Source organism: Elephas maximus, chromosome 10 (genome assembly GCF_024166365.1).
Source record: "Elephas maximus indicus isolate mEleMax1 chromosome 10, mEleMax1 primary haplotype, whole genome shotgun sequence".
In the NCBI taxonomy this organism is placed as follows: Eukaryota; Metazoa; Chordata; class Mammalia; order Proboscidea; family Elephantidae; genus Elephas; species Elephas maximus.
In genome coordinates, this window is record NC_064828.1 from 105377176 (window position 1) to 105402958 (window position 25783).

The window sequence follows — 25783 nt, forward strand, 5'->3', positions numbered from 1 at the left end:
ATGAGTGGCAGGATTATAATCAGAGTTAAGATTTATTTCCTTCTAGGCTTCTTACAATACATGTTTTCACAAAGTGAGACTGTAATATATATACACAATTGTGATTGACTTTTTAACTTATTAAGAACATTTTCCATGTCCTTGAAAACTCTTCCTAAACATCATTTTTTTCATGACTGCCTAATATTCCATCACATAAGTATATTACGATTTTTCTCAACCATCCCCTTCATGAGCATTTAGATTACTCCTAACTTTCCACTATGAACAACACTGCAAAGAATATGTTTATATATATTTTGTCTGCATTTCAGATTATTTCCATGGGACAGAGTCCAAGTAAAATTACTATGTCAAGAAGTATAAATATTTTAAGGTTTTGATATTGTCAAAATAATTTACAGAAAATTTTATGTTCTAGAGTACTTAGAAAATTCTCCCCAATTGTAGTAAGCAAAATAATAGTAATAAAAAATAAAAAACAGAGAAAGGAATGAGGGAAGGAAGAAAGGAAAAGAAAAATATGTAATTTAAATTTGTATATCTATGATCACTAGAATACTTTCTCATGTTTATTAGTCATTTGAATCATTTTATTTTTAAACAATATATTCTTGTAGCTGACACCTTTTGATTTACATGGAAAACGCTAACCATTCAAACCTACATCAAAAGACAAAATGAACATGTGTTTAACACATATGCTTTATTAAATTAATGCAAAATCTGGAATTTATAAAACCAAACTCAGGATTATAAGTCTTCTAGTTTGGAAGTATTCAAAAGAAATTAATTGTAATCAAGCAAATATTGCTCAAAGCAAAAGTGGGAGGGTAGAAGGGATAAAAATATAGATATTTATTTTCCTTTCATACAAGAAAAATGATAGTTTTCTTAGAGACTATCTTCTATACAGTTTAGTGATTAAGATTTTCTTTTTAAATGCATCTTAATATTTGACACTGAAATATCAAGTTTTTTGAGACTCAAAATTGCCTTTAAGAGAACAGGGTACATAATTTGTGGTTTCCCCAAAATAAAACTTTCTTGTTACAATTATTTTACATGAATAAGAGCGACAAACATGAGAAAAACAGAAAAAGAAATTCAAACACAAACATCAGCCACTTACACTGGAGGCTTCTTTAGCTGAGGACTTGAAATGCACTGGCTTGGGCAAAGTTAATATTCCTTTTATAGAAATGGTAGGAGTGTCTCCATAACTGGAGGGCCAACTTAAGTCTTTGCACTAAAAAAAATTAAAAATACAGTTTGAACTTTAGAAAAAACTCTGACAATATAAATATTTGACACATTTCTTGAGTTAATGACTAGATAAAAATGATAAAAGTAAACTTTTGTCTACTGAGGCCTCTTGCTTCATCCACACTAAAATTATGTGAAATGCAGTATTACAGACATCAATTTCCCTTTGCAGTAAAATCACCCATACTTTCATTATACATGCAGGTTTATTTTCTTTTGATGCTTTATTAGGTATTATTTCCTGCAAAATACTATACGACTCTAAAATCCAAGAAAGTATTAGCCCATTCTCCATAAGAGAGTAACAACAGATGCTTATAATGTTTAGTCAGTTTTATAAGAAAAGTCAGTATTAATTGATACTGATTTACCTGTAAAACTGTGATCCAGACCTGCTCCACTGCAGAATTATAAAACACTTTCACATCCAATCTCCCAAACTCTCTTTCATCTCCTGATAGAGTAATTGTATCTGAATTGTAAAAGGAAAAAGATGTTTGCAACGTCACACAACCCTAACCCAGTAAGATTTGATACAGTCCAGTTTTAAAAGCACAACTGAAAAATCCTACTTTTTAAAAAAATTTTATTTTGTTGCTGAGAAATACATACAGCAAAACATATACCAATTTAACAGTTTCTACATGTATAATTTAGTGACATTGATTGTTCATGAAGGCAATTAGCCACACATTCCCGAAAAACACTACTATTTCTTAAAGTTGCCATTTAATAAGATACCATGAGGTTTGACAATTTAATCCTGGCTCTAATTTCAGTATGAGGGATTTAAATTCAAACTAAGAAAAACCTTTCCAAATAACATTTATAACACCTTAATACTGTATGCTTCTGTAAAGTCTTTCACTGATATACTTTAAAGCAAACAAACAAAAGATATCTAACTTCCTCACCATTTTTTAAAAGATGCATTCATGCCTAAACACTGAGAAAAGAACCACATGATCTGAGTATCTACATGCCGCTAACACTGCCAACATGTATCTTATCACCTGGAGTCTTTTTCACCTGACATATACTACAATAAATTGCTAGGTGGAAATAAGTTCCTTAAGCAGAAAAGATAGAGTGGTTTATTCCTTACCCAGGCTTCTGTTACTCCCCTGAGAATTTTTCCTTGAAGAAGAACTACTGGGTACACTGGACAATGAATCATGTCTCTACAAATAAAATTATTTAGTCAGAGACTGCATATCAAACTTTAAGGATTCTAATGCTTATCCCCTATACCGATCCTAATGAAAGCTTTGAGTTATGGTGCTGGTGAAGAATATTGAATATACCATGAAATGCCAGAAGAACGAACAAATCTGTTCTGGAAGAAGAACTGCCAGAATGTTCCTTAGAAGCGAGAATAGTGAGACTTTGTCTCACATACTTTCGACATATTATCAGGGGACACCAGTCTCTGGAGAGGGACATCATGCTTGGTAAAGAGGAAGGTCAGCAAAAAGAAGACCCTCAACAAGATGGATTGACACAGTAGCTACAACGATGGGCTCAGGCATAGCAAAGATTGTGAGGATGGCAGAGGACTGAGCAGTATTTTGTCCTGTTGTACATAGGGTTGCTAGGGGTCGGAACCAACTCTACAGCACCTAACAACAACACCTGCCCTAGTATCAAAGCGCATGCTAACCATTTTGACAGTGTTACCAGTCAGAATTTCCCACTTTTAGAGGGGAAAGGGGAAAAAAGCTTGGTGTGTGTGTGTGCTTTATCAGGAAAGTCTTAAATATCTTACTAGATAATATATGTGAAAGACTTGGCTGTTTTTGGTTTGGTTTTGTAGAGAGCAAAAAGAGATTACTGCTTAAGTGTCATACTTGAAACCAAACCTGATGCCCTCTATTCCGACTCACACCTACCCTAAAGGACAGAGTAGAACTGCCTCATAGGGTTTCCAAGGAGCAGATGGTAGATTCGAACTGCCAACCTTCTGGTTAGCAGCCGAGCTCTTAATAACCACTGTGCCACCAGGGCTCCTCACACTTGAAAGTACTGATGAAAACAGAATATATTTGGAAGTGCCCCTTCACCTAAAAACCTGTAAAGCAGCAGTTCTCAGCGTGTGGCCCCTTTAGGTCAGCAGCAGCAGCAGCAGCTGGGAACTCGTTAGAAATGCAAACTCTCAGGCCTACTATAGAGCTACTGAACCAGAAAGTCTAGAGCTAAGGCCTGGCAATCTGAACTTTGACAAGCTCACCAAATGACTGAGGTACGTTTAAGAACTGGTACTATAAAAAATTAAATCCTAAAAAATTAACTCAATTAGGGATGATTTCTTTACTTAGAATACATTTTCATTTATATAAAATATAAGTATATATACATATATATTGAAAAAAGCCCACAAGTGTATACAACAATATGTTGAAAGTGCTTTTTCTCTTAGTTATAAGAATATAGGTCATTTTTTTCTTTTGTTTATCTCTGTTTTCTATTTTTAAAATAATGACAGATTGTTATTGTTGATGGGGCCATCGAGTCACTTCCAACTCATAGCAACCCTACGTACAACAGAACGAAACGCTGCCTGGTCCTGCGCCATCCTCACAATTGTTGTTATGCTTAAGCCCATTATTGCAGCCACTGTGTCAATCCATCTCATGGAGGGTCCTTCCCTTTTTCCCTGCCCCTTGACTTTACCAAGTGTGATGTCCTTCTCCAGGGACTGATCCCTCCTGATAGCACGTCCAAAGTATGTGAGACGAAGTCTCGTCATCCTCACTTCTAAGGAGCATTCTGGCTGTACTTTTTCCAAGCCAAACCTATTTGTTCTTTTGGCAGTCCATGGTATATTCAATATTCTTTGCCAACACCATAATTCAAAGGCATCAGTTCTTCTTCCATCTTCCTTATTCATTGCCCAGCTTAGGCATGCATGTCAGAAGATTGAAAACGCCTTGGCTTGGGTCAGATTACTTGCATCGAAAAAGAAATTTTTTTTAAATATAAAAAACCCTGTCTATTTTAAAAGTGGGAGGACACTGTGCTAATATTAATGAGTAATTGAAGTCCTTATATCTCAATGAAAATAATGAGGTAGTTATGTTCAATAAGGGAAGTTAAAACAGTAAGAGTTTTAACTACACAATTTTAAATTCCTCTGCCTCAAGCTTCCCTAAGTGCATGCATACCAACTGAGAGATATAAAGTTCACAAAAAATAAACAAAAAAATTAATGCTTTTAGTAGTCAACTCAGAGCACCCTAAAACCATTCATATGGGAATAACCAAAAGTGTTTATTACTCAGACATTAAAATAGATACAGCTACAAAAGGTATTCGACATGTTCCTAGTATAAATCACACATTTCTGAAATTTTCACTTGAAAATAAATTATTTCATATAATTAAATATATAGAATTTACCTGGATGAATCGCCAGGATGAACTTGTAAGATCAAACATAGATTTGCTTAGCCCAGGGGAACCAGGAAGTTTATGGGTCCTTAAATCAGAAACTACAAAGTGACATGAGAAAATTACTAATTTTATAGCAAAGAAAAAAGTGCTGGAATTCTACTTAATTACTATGAACGAATACATTTGCTATAGGTATACACCAGGGATATTATGAACAAATCTATTTAAGAGGTACAGCTTTTCGATGGATTTTTTTTTTCAATTATTTTACTTTGGTTTGAGACAGAAACCAATACAAATCAAACAACACATTGTCACAGCCACATCAAATATCAAAGAACAAGATATATTCTTTTTTGTTTCCCTTCCCCAATTCTTCATTCCAGGAGAATAACTTAAAAGCATGTAATTCTCCATGCTAAATGCAATTCAACTACTATTTAAAGAGTACTTATGACATAAATCAATACTAACCCCATGCATGCCTATATTTCTAGTTTCCCTCCTAAATTGTAAGCTTTTTGAAGAATGGGACTCTGTATACTAACTGTGACCCTAGCACAGTACTGAGCACAGGCAGGCCCTAAATAAATATTTCTTCTTTAAGAACTCACCCTAATTCAGTGTTTTAGATAGCTATGTATATCCCATAATAGGAAAACAGTGAAAATCTTGTAAATCAGATATGTGCAAGGTATTGATAGCCTCAAACGTTGAAACTAAAAAAGTTGTATGCTCATTTAGACATTTTCATTTTCTTTGCTTACATTTCTAATCACATCCTGGGTTTCTAAATTCATTATTTTCATTGACTACAGAAGAAAAGAAAAAATCTAGTAAATATCCGTTATAGAATTAATGACTGAATAGATGACATAAAAATGTATACAAAATAATCTGGAAACAAAACTTCTTTCAAAGACTAAAATGGGATTTGGAACTACCAAAATAAAAATCCATTAATCTTTCAATTTTATATTAGATATAACATCACAGAGAAGTCATGATGTTTATCACATCACTTCTAAAGCCTGTTTTTCTCTTTTTTAAAAAATGCTTTCAGTAATAAGAATATTTTCTTCCAGGAGCTTATATTTAACTTGATTTCTAAATTTCTTAAAGAGAAACACAAAGAGGAAAAGCACAAAAAAATGTTCATACCCGATCCGTACAGTCTTACTGCTTCTGAGTGAGGAGGAAAGCGTCGACACAGATCAGGTGACATGTGTCGATACATATAGAACGGGTTGTATACGTCATAGCTGGCTCCCTGCTGGGATGAACTGGAAAGTTCTACCTTTCGATCTCCAAAAGATGCTCTGGCAGAGCCTGAAAGGCAAGTGTTTCTTATACTTTACAACATCCTTTTCTTGGCATTATTAACCAAGTGCTGGTGCGCCCAAGGCAAATAAAACAACTTTTGGTCTCCAGTGCTACAAAATCACATACCTTTGGCATCTAAAAAATCGACACACATTTATTGAGCTCTAACTGTGCCAAGTATTATGCCTGGGATCAGCCATGAACCCTGCTCTCAAAACAGTCTGGTAAGTTTTAGATATTTTTCTTTGCCCCATAGACTACTCCACCCTTTGTGATTTAGTTTTACTTTTATTTTTCTACTTACATAAAAGACATCTTTTAAATAAAGAGATACACTCTTTGCAAGCAGACACAGTACATTTATAAAGCTTGACCACATGCAGAGATCCACAGAGCAAGTCTCAATAAATCTGAAATGATTAAAACCATACTGTGTTCTCTGAGCACAGTGCACTTAAGTTAGAAGTCAAAGAACCAAAAAGATGAATAGAATACTTACACGGAAATGCAAAGAACCAAGAACAACAACAACAACAACAAAAATCTTTAAGAAGAGCAAGATGGAAAGATTTGCTCTACTGGACGTTGAGACTTATTATAGAGCCACAGAATACTGGCACAATGATAGAAAAACAGACCAAGAGAGAAAAATCACATATTTATGAACACTTCATTTACAACAAAGGTGTCACTGCACAGCAGTGGAGAAAGGATAGTCTTCAATAAAAGACAGTAGGACAATTTTATATTGATATTAAAAAAAAAACTTTCAGTAGACCTTACGTATTCTTAAAAAAAAATGTAGATTTTAGATCTAAATTAAATATTAAATGTTAAAGGCAAACCAATAAAGCTTCTATGTTTAAGTTAACTTACAAAAATGTTTTCACAACCTTAGACAGGGAAATGCTTCTTAAGTGGGCCACAGAAAGCACTAACTACAATAAAATTTACAATTTCCATTTTCTGAAAAGACACTATTTAAGAGAGTGAAAGAGTAATCCACAGAGTGGGAAAAGGTATTTGTAAGAAACAGCATTGACAAACGGCTCGCAGCCAGAATATATAAAGAACTCTCACAAATCAGCAGAAAAAGGCACCAGCCAAAAAATATACATAGGCAAAAGACTTAAGCACTTCAGAAGAAAGGCTATCCAAATAGCCAATAAACATGACCTGGTGCTCAATGTCATTACTCATGAGGAAAATGCAAGTCAAAACCCCAATAAGATATCACTATTTTTATACAGGTAGTCCTGGGGTTATGAACAAGATCCATTCCTAAAGTATGTCTTTAAGAATTTGTAGATAAGTCAGAACAGGTGCATACGATTCTTATTTAGCCTTACTTCAGTGCAAGAAAGGAAACCCTGGTGGTGTCGTGGTTAAACACTATGGCTGTTAACCCAAAGGTCAGCAGTTTGAATCCAGCAGGTGCTCCATGGAAACTATGGGGCAGTTCTACTCTGCCCTATAGGGTCGCTATGAGTTGGAACTGACTTGATAGCAACAGGTTTGGTTTTTTAGTGCAAGAAAAGGCTTCAAGCCTTTTCAATGATTTCAAAGCTGCATGTGCAGAAAGTGAAGGTGATTATGATAAAGAATTTGTTGTAAGTAAGGGCTGGTTCAGTCGTTTCAAAGTGAGGGCAAACTTACATTACATTAAATGGCAGGTACAAGTTGTCCGTAAGTCAGAAGTCTGTAACCCAGGAACTTACTGTACACTCATAGGAATGGTTAAAATTAAAATGGCTGAAAATATCAAGCACTGGTTAAAAAAAAAAAAAGTAGGGCAACATGAACTCTGCTGGCAGGAATGTAAATCTAGAAATCACTGTAAAAAAGAGTAGCAATTTTTACTAAACCTGAAGATACTTATACCATATGGCCCAGCATGCTGACTGCATGTTTGATCAATTTCAGAACTGCACAAGTTTGTAAACAGCTTCAATTTCTTCATCTTTAACATTAGTGGTTGGTGCATAAACGTGAATAATTGCTGTATGAACTGGTCTTTCTTGTATGCATGTGGATATCATCCTATCCTATCACTGACAGTCTTATACTTCAGGACGGATCTTGAAATGCTTTTGACAATGAACGTGACACTGTCCCTCTTCAATGTGTCATCCCGGCAGAGTAGACCACATGACTGTCTGACTCAGAATGGCCAATGTCAGTCAGTCCATTCCAGCTCACTAATGCCTAGGGTATCCATTTTTATGTGTTTCATTTTAGACAACTTCCAATTTTCCTAGATTCATACTTTGCACATTCCACATTCTGATTATTAACGGATGTTTGCAGCTGTTTCTTCTCATTTTGAGTTGTGCCACATCAACAGATGGAGGTCTCAAAAACTTTACTCCATCTACATTAAGGCCAACTCACTTTGAGGTGGCAGCTCTTCCCCAGTTGTATTTTGAGTGCCTTCCTAGCCGAGGGGCTCATCTTCCAGCACTATGTCAGACAAGGTTCCATCACTATTTGTAAGGTTTTCATTGGCCAGTTTTTTAAGAAATAAGATTGCCAGGTCCTTCTTCCTTGTCTGTCTTAGTCTAGAAGCTCCACTGAAACCTGTCCAGCATGGGTGATGCTGCTGGTATTTGAAATACTGGTGGCATAGCTTCCAGCATCACAGGAACAAGCAAGCCAACATATTACGACAAACTGACAGATGAGTAATTATTGGTGATTGGAATGTAAAAACTGGAAACAAAAAGGAAGGATCTTTGGTAATAGAAATAATGCCAGAGGTCATATGACAGAATTTTGCAAGACCGATGACCTATTCTTTGGACATTATCTTTTTTCAACAACTTAACATCGACTATACACATGGACCTCGCCAGATGGAATACACAGGAATCGAATCAACTACATCTGTGGAAAGACACGATGGAGAAGCTCAGTATCATCAGTCAGAACAAGGCCAGTGTCCGACTCTGGAACACAGAATGCATTGCTCAAGTGAAAGTTCAAGTTGAAGCTGAAGAAAATTAGAACAAGTTCACGAGAGCCAAAGTACAACCTTGAGTATATTCCACCTGAATTTAGAGAACACCTCAAGAACAGATTTGATGCATTGAAGACTAATGACTGAAGACCAGACAAGTTGTGGGATGATATCGAGGATATCATACATGCAAAAGGCAATTAAAAAGACAGGAAAGAAAGAAAAAGGCCAAAATAGACATCTGAAGAAACTGTGAAAGTTGCTCTTGAACACAGAATAGAGTAGCTAAAGCAAAAGGAAGAAATGATGAAGAAGTGAACAGAAGATTGCAAAGGGTGGATCAAGAAGACAAAGTAAAGTATTATAATGAAATGTGCAAAGGCCTGGAGATAGAAAACCAGAACAGAAGAAACACTTGGCATTTCTCAAGCTGAAAGAACTGAGGAAAACATTCAAGCTTCAGGTTGCAATACTGAAAGATTCTATGGGCAAACTATGGAACAAAAACAATTTGTCACTGTTCAACCATTTCAGGGGGTAGCATATGATCAAGACCTGAAGGTACTAAAGGAGGAAGTCCAAGCTGCAATGCAGCCATTGGTGAAATACAAAGCTCCAGGAAATAATGGAATACCAATTGAGATGTTTCCATAAATGGATACAATGCTGGAAGCACTCACTCGTCTATGCCAAGAAATTTGGAAGACAGCTACCTGGCCAACAGACTGGAAAAAATCCATATGTGTACCTATATTGCAAAGAAATATGATCCAACAAAATGCTGAAATTGTCAAACAATATTATTAATATCACATGCAAGTAAAATTTTGCTGAAGATAATGAAAAAATGGTTGCAGCAGTCCATTGACAGAGAACTGTCAGAAATTCAAGCCAGGCTCAGAAAAGGACGTGGAACAAAGGATATCATTGCTGATGTCAGATGAATCTTGGCTGAAAGCAGAGAATAACACAAAGATATTTACCTGTGTTTTACTGGCTATGCAAAGGCATTTGTGTGGATCATAAAAAATAATGAATAATATTACAAAGAATGGGAATTCCAGAACACTTAATTGTGCTCATGCAGAACCTAACATAGACTAAGAGGCAGTAGTTCTAAAAGAACAAGGGGATACTGCGTGGTTTAAAGTCAGGATAGACGTGCATCACGGTTGTCTCCTTTCACCACACTTATTCAATCTGTGTGCTGAGCAAATAATTCGAGAAGCTGGACCACACAAAGCAGAATGCAGCATCAGGATTGGAGGAAGACTCATTAACAACCTGCATTATGCAGATGACACAACCTAGCTTGCAGAAAGTGAAGAGGACTTGAAGCACGTCCTGATGAAGATCAAAGATTACAGCCTTAGTATGTATGCTGTACATCTCAGCATAAGGAAAGCAAAAATCCTCACGACTGGATCAATAAGCAACATCTTGTAAAGGAGAAAATTTTGAAGTTGTCAATGATTTCATTTTACTTGGATTCACAATCAACACCCATGGAAGCAGCAGTAAGAAATCAAATGACGTATTGCATTGGCAAATCTGCTGCAGAAGACTTCTTTATAGTGTTAAAAAGGAAAGATGTCACTTTGAGGATTAAGGTGTTCCTGACCCAAGCCATGCTATTTTAAATCACCTGATATGCATGCAAAAGCTGGGCAATGAGTAAGAAGGCTGAAGAATAACTGACGCCTTTGAATTATGGTGTTGGTGAAGAATACTGAATATACCATGGATTGCCAGAAGAATGAACAAATCTGTCTTGGAAGATGTACAGCTAGAATGCTCCTTAGAAGCCAGGGTGGCAAGACTTTGTCTCATGTGCTTTGGACATGTTATCAGGAGGGGCCAGTCCTGGAAAAGGATATCATGCTTGGTAGAGTTCAGCAGCAACGCAAAAGATTAGATAGAAACCTTAGGGGCACTGAGTTTATGTTAACGGAGGAGGAACAATTCAGAGAAGGAGAGTTGCATAACTGGAAGAATGTAAGCAACGTCACTGAATTGCACTTGTGGAAATGGTGGAACTGGTGTTTTGCTGTGTATATTCTCAACACCAACAAAATTTTTAAAAATTCTGCACAAAATTAAAAAATGTTCATTTACAGAAAGAGCAAAAGGTAAAATTTTACATACATTTATATAAATTTTATGGGAGAAAGATGTGGCAGTCTGCTCTTGTAAAGATTACAGCCTTGGGAACCCTACAGGGAAGTTCTACTATGGCACAAAGGGCCGCTATGAGTCGGAATCAGCTCAACGGCACTAAGTTTTGGTATATAAATTTTATTAAAAAAAAAAAAAAGGCAAAATAACACCATAAAAAAAACAACACCATAGCAGTATTTAAATGCTGCATGTTGATGTTTAAGTTCTGCCCTTTTGTTGTTTACCTTCAAGTTCCTCCAGGTGTGAAGGAGTTGCTTGTGTCCTGGGCTGAATATAGGACAACTTAAACCTAGGCACCACAAATGGTACTTCTCTGCCATCAGATGGTAATTTTGAAAGTAAATAATCCTCAGTGCAGCCAACCTGAGGCTTTACAGACGTCAGTGGAGGTATACAGACGGCGGTATTCTGACTACTTGAGCCTGCTGCTTTAAAGTCTCTTGCCACGGAAACTGCATATAAAGAAAGGAAAAAAAAAAAAAGAGTGACAAATATGCATGTGGATTTACATATAACAATCCAAATCTAACGTGTTTTGGCAATTATTTAAGAAATTCCTGATACGTAAAGTACTCTTGGGTCCTATCAAGCACTTCTGGAATCCACATTAATTCTGTCCAGCCAATATTCCAGCAATTAATGCTTTACTGCCAAAGTACATTAGGTTATCATAATGTTAAAAGCAGTTTTAGAGTCTCATTCCCAGAAAAGAGCTCATAGATGGAAAACAAGCTTATTTTGTAGTTAATTCCAAAACACTTCCAAGTAAACTCTAAACCCACTGCCGCCAAGTTGATTCCGACTCATAGCGACCCCACAGGACAGAGTAGAAAGGCCCTGTAGGGTTTCCAAGCTTGTAATCTTTACGAGAGCAGAATGCCACATCTTTCTCCCACAGAACTGCTGACCTTTCAGTTGGTAGCCTAGAGCTTTAACCACTACACCACCAGGGTGCCTTTAAATACTCTAAACCAAAAAACCAAAACCTGTTGTCGTCAAGTCGATTCTGACTCATAGTGACCCTATAGACAGAGTAGAACTGCCCCATATGGTTTCCAGGGAGCAGATGGTGGATTTGAACTGCCAACCATTTGGTTGGTAGCTGTAACTCTAACTACTATACCACCAGAGCCCCGAATAAACTCTAGTCACTTAAAAAGACTGTAAACAAAGTAATTCTTGTTGTCAGTACTACTGTTTAACATCAGTCTTAAATACTTTAATAAAATAATTCCTAAAAGAACTATTAAAAGGTCTCCAAGTCTACAAAAATCCTTACCAAATCAGAACATATACGTTGACCCTAGATATACATCAGAATAGCAACTCTCCTTGTCTAACCTTCTAAGACCCATTTTATTATTCTCACATGATATGAGATTTCTAAGTTGCTAGACTTAAGATAGGAGGTATGGGCCACCCAGGGTTAATCTTTATGCATATATAGTATTGTCTATAGACAGCCCTGGCTGTTAACCAAAAGATCAGCAGTTCAAATCCACCAGCCACTCCTTGGAAGCCCTATGGGGCAGTTCTACTCTGTCCTATAGGGTTGCTATGAGTTGGAATTGGCTCGATGGCAATGGATTTGGTTTTGGTTTTATAGACTGAATACAACACTATTATGTATGATTTATGAAATGTTTTAATGTTAAAAAAGGAAAGCAAACAAAAAAGGCTTCATACACAAATATACGAGGAAGACTGCTCTAGACAAGAAAGAACTACAGAAAAATAGAGTCCCAGGCAACCCTGAAGAGATGAGGAAACCATGCAATAGAAAGGGAAATTCCCAGGGGTCTTTGATAAATGTGGGCCTTGATAAAGTTATGGGTCCTTTCTTTCCCCATTGATCAGTTATTTATGAACGGCAATTTTGCATGCACTCTCATAAACTAAAAAACGTCGCTATTTAAAATGAAACACTGCCAGAGTATGTTGTCCCCCAAACATACCCAATACTTTCCTTCTCTCCCTGGCTTTGTACTACTCCTTCCACTTAGAATGCCCATGTCCAACTCTCACCTTCTCTTACTTCCTTCTTCCCACTCAACTTCCTAAAATCCTGTTCAGACTTCCATGCCAAATGCTTCTTCTTTTTGGCAATGTCCCAAGGTTGAATTCATCTCTCTCCTTTACTCTCCAGGATATTTGGAGTATTGGAATACTTAACTAGTATGCTTTATATGTATGTGTCAGCCTTCCCACGATTTTATAAATCCCCTGACATTAGGAAATATGCCTAACATATTTTTTTAAAATACCACAAGCAAGGTTCTAAATAAATGTTCTTTGAAATCAAAGCAGAACAAAACTCACGGTTGTGCTTTTCTGTTTCACCATAGAAACATCCGCTACAGCAACCCTTGATAAATTCTGTTGCCATTACATTCAACTTCCAAAATCCAGCAAAAGATAAAAACTTCCAATTTTAATATTAATCTGTTGATAAGCTAGAAAACAAATTAAAAATGATTATGCGTAATGCCAGTAGATATCACTAAATAAATCTTATTATCTTTCTAAAACATTGTGAGGGCTCTGAAGCAAAAAGGTTTAAAAGCAAGATAAATTAATAGATTCTCTTTTTTGTTTTCATATGCCGTTCTGTAGCATGTTGGCATGTAGGCACGTAGGCTCTTTGTAAGTTATTAAAATTGTATACTTTAAAAATCACCAAATGAATAGTATCACTGTTAAATATATACAAAAAGAAAAATCTCTCAACTTTCTTTTTAGCCTGGACAAACTAAATCTATGTCCAAGTAAAATGTGAAAGAAAATATGGTCCTGATAAAAAGCATGATATAAATTTTACTTCTTCTAGATCAATTCTTTTGGTAATTCAAAGGTCCTATTAAAAACAGTCATTGCCATCGGATCAATTCCAACTCACAGTGACCCTAAATGACAGAGATGAACTGCTCCATGGGGTTTCCAAGGAGCACTTGGTAGATTTGAACTGTGGACTTTTGGTTAGCAGCCAAACTCTTAACCACTATGCCACTAGGGTTTCCAAAGGTCCTATAATGGGGGCCAACAGACAAATAACTGCATACTTTATGAGTTACTTTAATCCTTAGAATTATGCTAACAGAAAAATACATCTTAAGCACTGTATAACATACACACAAAAAGACATCAGCTAAACAAACCACAAATAAGGTATAGTGCAAATAAAGGGAATCTGTTTTAAATTTACCAGGATCATAGAACTGTACAAAAAAATTTCATGTCCAATTAACATATAATGTAATTGTGCACCTTCAACTCAATGGTTTTGCTCCAAATGCACTATCTTCATTTTTGTCTACTTAAACCCTATACATATATAATTTTTTTCTGAAAGATATATATTTTTTCCAATTCAACTTTTTACAGGTGTACAATTTATTGACAGTAATTGCAATAATTGGCTGTGCAACCGTACCCTTAATCACTGTATTTTTTCTGTCACAGTTAACCTCCCTCTTCCCTCTCCCTCCTGCCCCTGGTAACCACTAATAAACTTTGTTCTCTATACATTTGCCTTTTCTTGTCTTTTTATATATGTAAGGTCATACAATATTTGTCCTTTTGTGACTGGCTTATTTTGCACAGCATAATGTCTTCAAGCACCATCTATACTGTAGCATATATCAAGGGTTCATTTCTCCTACTGGCTGAGCAGTATTTCATTGTATGTATACAATGTTGTTGTTGTTAACTGCCACCAAGTTGGTTCCAACTCATAGTGACCCTATGAACAACAGAAAAAAACACTGTGAGGATGGTCCAGTGGCATTCTCATAATCGTTACGAATGAGCCCATTGTTCCAGCCACTGTGTCAATCCATCTCATTGAGGGTCTTCCACTTTTTCACCGACCCTCTACTAAATATGATGTCTTTCTTCAGGGACTGGTCCCTCCGATAACATGTCCACAGTATGTGAGTCAAACTCTCGCCATCCTTGCTTCTAAGGGGCATTCTGGCTGTACTTCATTGAAGAGAAATTTGTTTGTTCTGGCAGTCCATGGTATATTCAATATTCTTCACCAACACCATAATTCAAAGGCATCAATTCTTCTCCAGTCTTCCTTACTCATTGTCCAGCTTTCACATGCGTACATGGCAACGAAAGCACCACAACTTGGGTCGGGCACACCTTAGTCCTTAAAGTGATATCTTTGCTTTTTAACACTTTAAAGAGATCTTTTAGTGCAAATGTGCCCAACGCAATGTATCACGTGATTTCTTGACTACTGCTTCCGTGAGCGTCGACTGTGGATCCAGGTAAAATGAAATCCTTTACAACTTCAATCTTTCTCCATTTATGATGATGTTGCTTATTGGTCCAGTTGTGAGGATCTTTGTTTTCTTCATGTTGAGGTGTAAACCTACTGAAGGCTGTGCTCTTTGATCTTCATCAGGAAGTGCTTCAAGTCCTCTTCATTTTCTGCAAGCAAGGTCGTGTCATCTGCGTATCACAGGTTGTTAATGAGTCTTCCTTCTACCCTGATGCCGTGTTCTTCTTCATATAATCCAGACTTTTGGATTACTTGCTCAGCACAGATTGAGTAAGTATGGTGAAAGCATACAACCATGATGCACACCTTTCCTGACTTTAAACCATGCAATATCCCCTTGTTCTATTTGAACGACTGCCTCTTGGTCTAAGTACAGGTTCCTCATGAACACAATTAAGTGTTCTGGAATTCCAGTTCTTCGTAATGTTATCCATAATTTGCAATGATCCACACAGTTGAATGCCTTTGCATAGTCAATAAAAACACAGATAAACATCTTTCTGATAGTCTCTGCTTTTAGCCATGATCCATCTGACATCAGCAATGATATCCCTTGTTCTTTGTCCTCTTCTGAATCCAGCTTGAATTTCTGGCTGTTCCCTATTGATGGACTGCTATAATGGCTTTTGAATTATCTTCATCAAAGTTTTACTTATGTGTAATGCTAATGATATTGTTAGACAATTTCCACATTCTGTTGGATCACCTTTCTTTGGAATGGGTACAAATATGGATCTCTTCTAGTCAGTTGGCCAGGTAACTGTCTTCCAAATTTCTTGGCATAGACAAGTGAGCACTTCTGCGCAGCATCCATTTGTTGAGACATTTCAATTTGTATTCCATCAATTCCTGGAGCCTTGTTTTTTGCCAGTGCCTTCAGTGCAACTTGGACTTCTTCCTTCAGTACCATCGGTTCTTGATCATATACTACCTCCTAAAATGGCTGAATGTCGACCAATTATTTTTGCTACAGTGACTCTGCATATTCCTTGCATCTTGTCTGGATGCTTCCTGAATCGTTTAATATTTTCCCTGTAGAATCTTTCAATATCGCAACTTGAGGACTGAGTTTTTGCTTTTGTTCTTTCGGCTTGAGTAATGCTGAGCCTGTTCTTTCCATTTGGTTTTCTATCTCCAGGTCTTTGCCCATTTCATTACAATACTTTGTCTTTAAGCTGTCCTTTGAAATTTTCTGTTCACATCTTTTTCTTTATTATTTCTACCATTCGCTTTAGCTACTCTACATTCAAAAGTAACTTTCAGAGTCTCTTCTGACATCCACTTTGGTATTTTCTTTCTTTCCTATCTTTTTAATGACCTCTTGCTTTCTTCATGTATGATGTCCTTGCACAACTTGTCTGGTCTTCGGTCATTAGTGTTCAATGCATCAAATCTATTCTTGAAATGATCTCTACTTTCAGGTGGGATATCTGCAAGGTCGTACTTTGGTGCTCCTGTACTTGTTCTAATTTTCTTCAACTTCATCTTGAACTTGCATATGAGCAACTGATGGTCTGTTCCACTGTCGACCGACTTTTTCTGACTGATGATATTGTGCTTTTCCATCATCTCTTTCCACAGATACAGTCGATTCAATTCCTATGTATTCCATTCAGTAAGGTCCACATGTACAGTCACCATTTATGTTGTTGAGAAAAGATATCTGCAATAAAGCACTTGGTCTTGCCAAATTCTATCATGCGATCTCTAGCATCATTTCTATCACCAAGGCCATATTTTCCAACTACCAATCCTCCTTGTTTCCAACTTTCACATTCTAATCACCAGTAATTATCAACGCATCTTGATTGCATGTTTGATCAATTTCAGACCGCGGAATTTGGTAAAAATCTTCAACTTCTTCATCTATGGCCTCAGTGGTTGATGGGTAAATTTGAATAAGTCACATTAACTGGTACTCCTTGTAGGCTTAGGGATATTATCCTATCACTGACAGCGTTGTGCTTCAGGATAAATCTTAATATGTTCTTTTGGACAATGAACATGATGCCATTCCCCTTCAATTTGTCATTCCTGGCACAGTAGATCATATATGACTTTCTGATTCAAAATAGCCATTATCAGTCCATTTCAGCTCACTAATGCCTAGGTTATCGATCTTCATGCATTCCATTTCATTTTGACAATTTCCAATTTTCTCTAGGTTCACATTTCATACATTCCATGTTCCTATTATTAATGGATATTTGCAGCTGTTTCTTCTCATTTTGACTTGTACCACATCAGTAAATGAAGGTACCAAAAGCTTGACTCCACCCACATCATTAAAGTCAACTCTACTTTCAGGAGGCAGCTCTTCCCCAGTTGTCTTTTGAGTGCCTTTCAACCTGAGGGGCTCATCTTCCGGCACTATAGCAGCCAATGTTACGTTGCTATTCATAAGGTTCTCACTGGCTAACTTTTTTCAAAAGGAGGCTTCTGGGTCCTTCTTCCTTGCCGGTCTTAGTCTGGAAGCTCAGCTGAAACCTGTCCACTATGGGTGACCCTGCTGGTACCTGAATATTGGCGGCATAGCTTCCAGTGTCACAGCAACATGCAAGCCCCTACAATATGACAAACTGTATATATGTATACAATACATACATATACTTTTGTATTTTTGGTGGGAAACTTCAAACATATACAAAAGAAGATAGAATAGTATCGCCCAGATTACACAATTATAAACTCAGAAAATCTTATTTCATCTCTACATCCCCACTTTGCCTGTCTTTTGGATTACTTTGAAGCAAATTCTAATCATATAATTCTATCCATAAATACTAAGGTAATTATCTCTAAAACGTTACGGCAAGAGGACTCAAGAGTAACTTCAAGGGCTCTCACTGGCTGAAAATGGGTCAATTTGAGCACCAAAACAAAGAGTATCTCTACTGGGTTGTAACATATCACCACTAGTTGCCATCAAGCCGATCTCAACTGATGGCGACCCCATGTATATCAGAGTAGAACTGTGCACCATAGGGTTTTCAATGTCTGGTTTTTCAAAAGCAGATCACCAGGCCTTTCTTCTGAGGCATCTCTGGGTGGACTTGAACCTCCAGTTGGAGGTTTTCAGTTAGCAAGTGAGTATGTTAACCATTTGTACCACCCAGGAACTCTTGTAACATATCGAATATCTCTAAAAGGTAAGGACTCTTTTTTTTTTTTAATGTAACTACAATAGCGTTATGATATCTAAAAAATTTAATATCATCAACTACCCAGTGTTCAAATTTCCCCTACCGTTTTGAATTTTTGCTATTACAAATAGTGTTGAAAGAACTTTTTGCATGCAGATTTTCAAATATTTCTCCACACACACACACACACACACACACACGTGAGACAGATTCCAAGACACAGGATTGCTGAGTTAAAGGGTAAACATATATGTAATCTTGCCTGTTACTTACAGTTAAATCCTAAATCATTTAGCTTGGATTAAAGGATATAAAAGCATTTGAGAGTTAATTCCAGAGGCTTTACTATTCAAGTTATGATATGTTAATATCTTAAACCTGACTCACATTGTATTCAATAAATATTTGTGCAAGAATGTTCCATTATATGAAATAATACTTTATATCACTTTTTATGAAAACATGAAACTTATCAGACGATTACTTAAAGAAGTCTGCAAGATCAAAATTTATTTCCAGCACAAACACAGAGAATAATATCCTTAGCGAAATTACTATCAGACATAACTTGAAAAATATTTTTTTATAAATGCTAATGAAAATGGCAGAAAAGAGAAGCTCTTTAAAGCAAGTTAAGTGTGCAATGTGAAACAGTTAAGTGTACAGGTCCATTTATATATAAATCATGAACTCTGCAACATTCAAACCAAATCTCTCAGGTGAGCATATTAAGTCTCAAATACTTTATCACTAAAATACAGCATGATTTAATTTAAACAAACTCATCCTAAAAGTGCTATATGGTTTATATTTGCTTTTTCAAAAATAAATCTTTTGCATGATGTGTTATACCAGCGGTCAGCCAACTTTTTCTGTAGAAGGCCAGAGAGTAAATATTTCAGGCTTTTGGGGGCTAAGATGCAAAGCTGAGGATTGATATTATGCAGGTACTTACACAATAAGGGAGTTTCTGGGTGCTGCATATGGTTAATGCACTCAGCTAACCAAAAGGCTGGAGATTTGAGCCCACCCAAAGAAGCCTCAGAAGAAAGGCCTGACGGCCTCCTTCTAAAAAATCAGCCACTGAAGACCCTATGGAGCACAGTTCTACTCTGACACACGTGGGGTCACCGTCAGTCAGAAATGACTCAATGGCAACTGGTTTCTGGTTTATACATAAAACTCCTGTCCCACCTCACCCCATCTGCCTGCGGTGGGCATCCATATGCTGTGTGTCCAGGTGCCATCAGCTGCAGACATTCTCAAGACAAATAGCAGCCATAACTGGTTAACTACTCATATTTCTACTTTTTCTTGAGTCCATTTTTTACTCTATTTGTAGGCTCTCTTTTCTGTCAGTTTATCATACTATGTTGACTTGCGTGCTGCTATGATGCTGGAAGCTATGCCACCGGTATTTCAATGACAGCAGGGTCACCCATGGTGGACAGGTTTCAGGTTTCAGCTGAGCTTCCAGACTAAGACAGATGTGGAAGAAGGATCTGGCAGTCTACTTCTGAAAAAATTGGACAGTGAAAACCTTATGAATAGCAGCAGAACACTGGCTGATTATAGCACCAGAAGATGAGCCCCTCAGGTTGGAAGACACTCAAAATACAACTGGGGAAGAGCTGTGTCCTCAAAATAGAGTTGACCTTAATCGTGTGGATGGGGTCAAGTTTCCAGGACCTTAATTTGCTGATGTGCCATGACTCAAAATGAGAAGAAACAGCTGCAAATATCCATCAATAATTGGAACACTGATGTACAATGTATGAAACTAGGAAAATTGGAAGCTGTCGAAAAAGAAAAGGAATGCATAAAGATCCATATCCTAGGCATTACTGAGCTGAAATTAACTGATATTGGCAATTTTAAATCAGACAATCATATGGTTTACTGTGAGAGGAATGACAAATTGAAAAGGAAAGGTGTCGCATTCATCGTCAAAAGGAACATTTCGAGGTCTATTCTGAAGTACAACACTGTTGGTGATAGGATAATATCCATATGCCTACAAGCCAGACCAGTTAATACAGCTATTAGTCAAAATTTATGCACCAACCACCAAGGCCAAAAGTGAAGAAACTGAAGATTTTACCAACTTCTGCAGTCTGAAACTGGACCAAACATGCAATCAAGATGCATTGATAAGTACTGGTGATTGGAATGTAAAAGTTGGAAACAAAGAGGAAGGATCAGTAATTGGAAAATATGGCCTCGGTGATAGAAATGATGTCAGAGATCACATGATAGAACTCTGCAAGACAAACAACTTATTCATTGCAAATACTTTTTTTCAACGACATAAATGGCGACCATACACGTGGACTTCACCAGACAAAATACACAGGAATCAAACTGACTACATTTGTGGAAAGAGATCGTGGAAAAGCTCAATATCATCAGTCAGAAAAAGACCAGGGACCAACTGAGGATCAAACCATCAATTGTTCATACGCAAATTCAAGTTGAAGCTGAAGAAAATTAAGACAAGGCCACAAGAGCCAAAATATGATCTGGGTATATCCCACCTGAATTTAGAGACCATCTCAAGAATAGATTTGATGCCTTGAACACTAATAACCAAAGACTAGACCAGTTGTGGAGTGACATCAAGGGTATCAAACATGAAGAACCAAAATCCGAACCCAAACCCACTGCTGTCGAGTTGATTCTGACTTATAGTGACCCTATAGGACAGAGTAGAACTTCCCCGTAGAGCTTTCATGGAGTGCCTGGCAGGTTCAAAATACTGACCTTTTGGTTAGCAGCTGTAGCACTTAACCACTACGCCACCAGGGTTTCCTGTACATGAAGAAAGCAAGAGGTTATTAAAGACAGGAAAGAAAGAAGAGACTCTGAAAGTTGCTCTTGAACACAGAGTAGCTAAAGCAAGTGGAAGAAATGATGAAGTAGGAGAGCTGGAAAGAAGATTTCAGAGGGCAGTTCCAGAAGACAAAGTATTATAATGAAAATGTGCAAATAACCTGGGGAAAATCAAAGGGAAGAACAGGCTCAGCAATTCTCAAGCTGAAAGAACTGAAGAAAAAATGCAAGCCTTAAGTTGCAATATTGAAAGATTCTACGGGGAAAACATCAAACGATTCAGGAAGCATCAAAAGAAGATGGAAGGAGTACCGAGTCACTGTACCAAAAAAATTGGTTAATGTTCAACCATTTCAGGAGGTAACATATGACCAGGAACCGATGGTACTGAAGGAAGAAGTCCAAGCTGCACTAAAGGCGCTGGCAAAAAACAAGGCTCCAGGAATTGACAAAATACCAATTGAGATGTTTCAGTACGTGGATGCAGTGCTGGAGGTGTTCACTTGTCTATGCCAAGAAATTTGGAAGACAGCTACCTAGTCAACCAACTGGAAGAGATTCATCTGTGCCCATTCCAAAGAAATGTGATCCACCTCACCCCATTTGCCTGCGTGGGGATCCAGGATGGTACCTATGCTTTGTGTCCAGCTGCCATCAGCTGTAGACATTCTCAAGACAAATAAAATAGCAACCATAATTGGTTGACTACTCATGTTTTCTATTTTTCTTGAGTCCGTTTTCTATTTTTTTTTTAGTTTTATTTTCTCAGTTTATCAAACAGATCTTATCAAACGATATCATTAACATCACACTCAAGTAAAATTTTGCTGAAGATCAGTCAAAAATGGTTGCAGCAGTCCATCAACAAGGAACTGCCAGAAATTCAAGTCGGATTCAGAAGAGGATGTTGAACAAGGGATATCATTGCTTATGTCTGATGGATCTTGGCTGCAAGCAGAGAATACCAGAAAGATGTTTACCTGTGCTTTACTGTTACGCAAAGGCATTCCACTGTGTGGATCACAACGAATAACATTTTGAAGAATGGGAATTCCAGAACACTTAATTGTGCTCATAAGAAACCTGTCCATAGTTGAAGAGGCAGTAGGTCAAACAGAACAAAGGGATACTGTATCTTTAAGGTCAGGACAGGTGTGTGTCACGGTCGTATCATTTCACCATTCTTATTCAATCTGTACGCTGAGCAAATAATCTAAGATGCTGGACTATATAAAGAAGAATGTGACATAAGAATTAGAGGAAGGCTCATTAATAACCTGCGCTATGCAGATGATACAATCTTGCTTGCTGTAAGTGAAGCGGACTTGAAGCACTTACTGATGCGATCAAAGATTTCAGCCTTCAATATGGATTGTACCTCAACGCAAAGAAAACAAGAATTCTCATAAAAGGATCAACAAGCAACATCATAATAAATGGAGAAAATACTGGAGCTGTCAAGGATTTCATTTTATTTGGATCCACAAACAATGCCCATGGAAGCAACGGTAAAGAAATCCAATGCGGTATTGCACTGGGCAAATTTGCTGCAAAAGACCTCTTTAAAGTGTTAAAAAGCAAAGATGTCACTTTGAGGACTAAGGTGCACCTGACCCAAGCTGTAGTGTTTTCAATTGCCTCCTATGCATGTGAAAGCTGGACAGTGAATAAGGAAGACCGATGAATAATTGATGCCTTTGAATTATGGTGTTGAGGAAGAATATTGAATATACCATGGACTGCCTGAAGAACGAACAAATCTGTCCTGGGTGAAGTATCACCTGAATGCTCCTTAGAAGCAAGGATGTTGAGAGTTCATCTCACATACTTTGGACATGTTATCAGCAGGGACCAGTCCCTGGAGAAGGATATCATACTTGGTAAAGTAGAGGGTCAGAGAAAAAGAGGAAGGACCCTCAATGAGACGTAGTACCACCCTCAGTGGCTACAACAATGGACTCAAACGTAACAACAACTATAAGGATGGTACAGGACATGGCAGTGTTTTGTTCTGTTTTACATAGGGTTGCTATGAGTCTTAACTGACTCGACGGCACCTAACATTTTCAAGAAATTTGTCCTATTTGTCTTAATTTTAAAACTTGTTGTCATTTATTTGTTCACAGTATTTTTGTAATGGCTTTAGCTTCTGTAGTTCTATAGCTTTTTATTCCTAATATGTGTTATCTGTGCACCCTTTTTGACATAATCTCATCATAGGCTTGTCAGTTTTATTAGCCTTTTCAAAGAACTAACTTTTGGCTTTTAGAGCTGCTCAACTACACGTTCATTTTGTTTCATAGATTTCTTATTATCAATTCCTTCCTCATGCAGTACTTTTTAGAAGGTTTACTTACTATTATTTTTCTAGCTTCTTGAAGTAGATACTTATCTCATTATTTTCTGGCCTTTCTTCTACTATGTACATTTAATGCTATAAATTTCCCTCTCCATATTACTTTAGCTGCATCCCCCTCCACAATTTTGATATATAGTATTTGTGTTATCCTTTAGCTCAAAGTATTTTCTAATTTCCAGTAATTATCTCTTTATTACTAATTTAGCTTAACTGAATTTTTTTGTACCGTGGTCATACAATATGCTCTTATTTTAATCCTTTAAAATTTGTTCAAACTTAGTAAGTTTTCCACTTGTTTCAAAAGAACATGTATTCTGTAGTTGTTGGGTGTTCTCTCTATGTTCATTAGGTCAAGTTTTGTTGTATCCAAATATTCCACATCCTTCCTCATTTTTTTGTTGGCCTCTTTATCAATTGCTGAGAAGCATCATAAAACCTGTCACTATGATTATGGATTTGTTTAATTCCGTAAGTTTTTACTTTTTATACCTTGACTTTGTTATTCAATCCGTTGCCATCAAGTCTATTTCAACTCATGATGACTCTGTTATTAGGTATATACAAATTTATGTCATAGTTTCTTATTATTCAGTTCAAAATATTTTCTAGTTCCCATTTTAATTTCTTCTTTGACCATGAGTTATTTGGATGTTTATTGCCTACTTCCTAAATATTTGTAGCATTTCTAGCGATTTTACTGATACTGATTTGTAATATAATTCCACTAGTCAGAGCACTTATTCTGTACGGTTTCAATATTTTGAAACTTGCTTTGTGGTATAGTGTATGGCCAGTTTTAGCAAATGTTCCAGGTACATTTGCAGTTTTGAGGTATATATTAGGTCAACTTTGTTGACCACGTTATTAAAATTTTCTATATCTCTATTGATATGTTCTATAAGGTACTAAAAGAGATGTGGTTAAAAAGAAAACTCTTTTATGACTGAAGATATAACTACTCCTTTAATTCTATTGGATTTTGTTTTAGATATTTTGAAACTAATTTATTAGGTACGTAAAAATTTAAGCTTGTTAGATAATGTCCCTCTTAATCTCTAGCAATACTTCTAGCCTTAAAGTTGGCTTTGTCTGATATAGCTACAACAGGTTTCTTTCAGTTAATATTTGCAAGAGGTATCTTCTATAATTTTATTTTCAACCCTTCTTTGTCATTATATTGAAGGAATCTTTCATAAGCAGTGATTATGTTCTATTAGCCACTCTCGATAACCTTTGTATTTTAGTATATGTATTTTAATCGCATTTAGTCCACACATACCAATTTAAAACTATTTTAACTTTCTGATGAATTAAACTTCTTATATCATTATGGTGACCCTTTTTATCTCAGAAATGCTTTTAGCCTAAAATTGATTTTGTCTGAGAGCAATACAACTACGCTAGCTTTGTTTTGGGTAGTATTTATATGTAAAATCTTTTTTCCATCTGTTTACTGTTTCCATCTGCTTACCATCCTTTCTGCATCCTCATATTCTAGATTTGTCTCTTATAAATAGCATGGTTGAGTTTTTAAATCCAGGTTAATTTTCTTTGTCTTTTAACTGGTGTATTTATTCCACTTACATTTAAGGTAACTGATATATTTGTGTTAAAGCCTACCATTTTATCTTGGGCTTTCTATTTGTCCTACTTGTTCTGTTACCTTTTCTTTCCTATCATACTTTCCTTTGGATTGACTGAGCACTTATCACTCCAAGTTTTCTCTCTAATAGATCAGATACTAGTTTCCTATTGCTCTTGTAACAAATTACCACAATTTAGTGCGTTAAAACAACATAAATGTAATATTTTACGGTTCTGGAGGTTGGAAGTCCTCCAGAAATGGGCTTCATTGAGCTAAAATCAAGGTGTCAGCAGGGCTATGTTCCTTCTGGAAGCTCTAGGGGAGGATCCATTCCTTTGCCGTTTCCTGTTTCTAGAAGCCACCTGCATTCTTTGGCTCATGGCACCTTTTTCCATCTTCAAATCAAGCAAAGTCCCTTCTGCCATGTGAGGTAACATATTTACAGGTTTCAGGCATTAGGACATGG

At 36.7% G+C, this 25783-nt stretch overlaps 1 protein-coding gene across 5 annotated transcripts in view; it reads right to left on the bottom strand.

The window, feature by feature from the left end:
• TC2N (tandem C2 domains, nuclear) overlaps positions 1–25783 on the bottom strand; it is a 47715-nt gene that overhangs the window by 11785 nt on the left and 10147 nt on the right. For all 5 annotated transcript variants that reach the window (XM_049897972.1, XM_049897971.1, XM_049897969.1 and 2 more), the window contains 7 exons: positions 13433–13566; positions 11338–11565; positions 5818–5985; positions 4663–4754; positions 2372–2447; positions 1638–1738; positions 1133–1249 (listed from right to left, as the gene is read on the bottom strand). In XM_049897972.1, the coding sequence (XP_049753929.1) occupies positions 1133–1249; positions 1638–1738; positions 2372–2447; positions 4663–4754; positions 5818–5985; positions 11338–11565; positions 13433–13499 (849 nt within the window). In that variant the 5' untranslated portion in view covers positions 13500–13566. The remainder of the gene's footprint in view (positions 1–1132; positions 1250–1637; positions 1739–2371; positions 2448–4662; positions 4755–5817; positions 5986–11337; positions 11566–13432; positions 13567–25783) is intronic.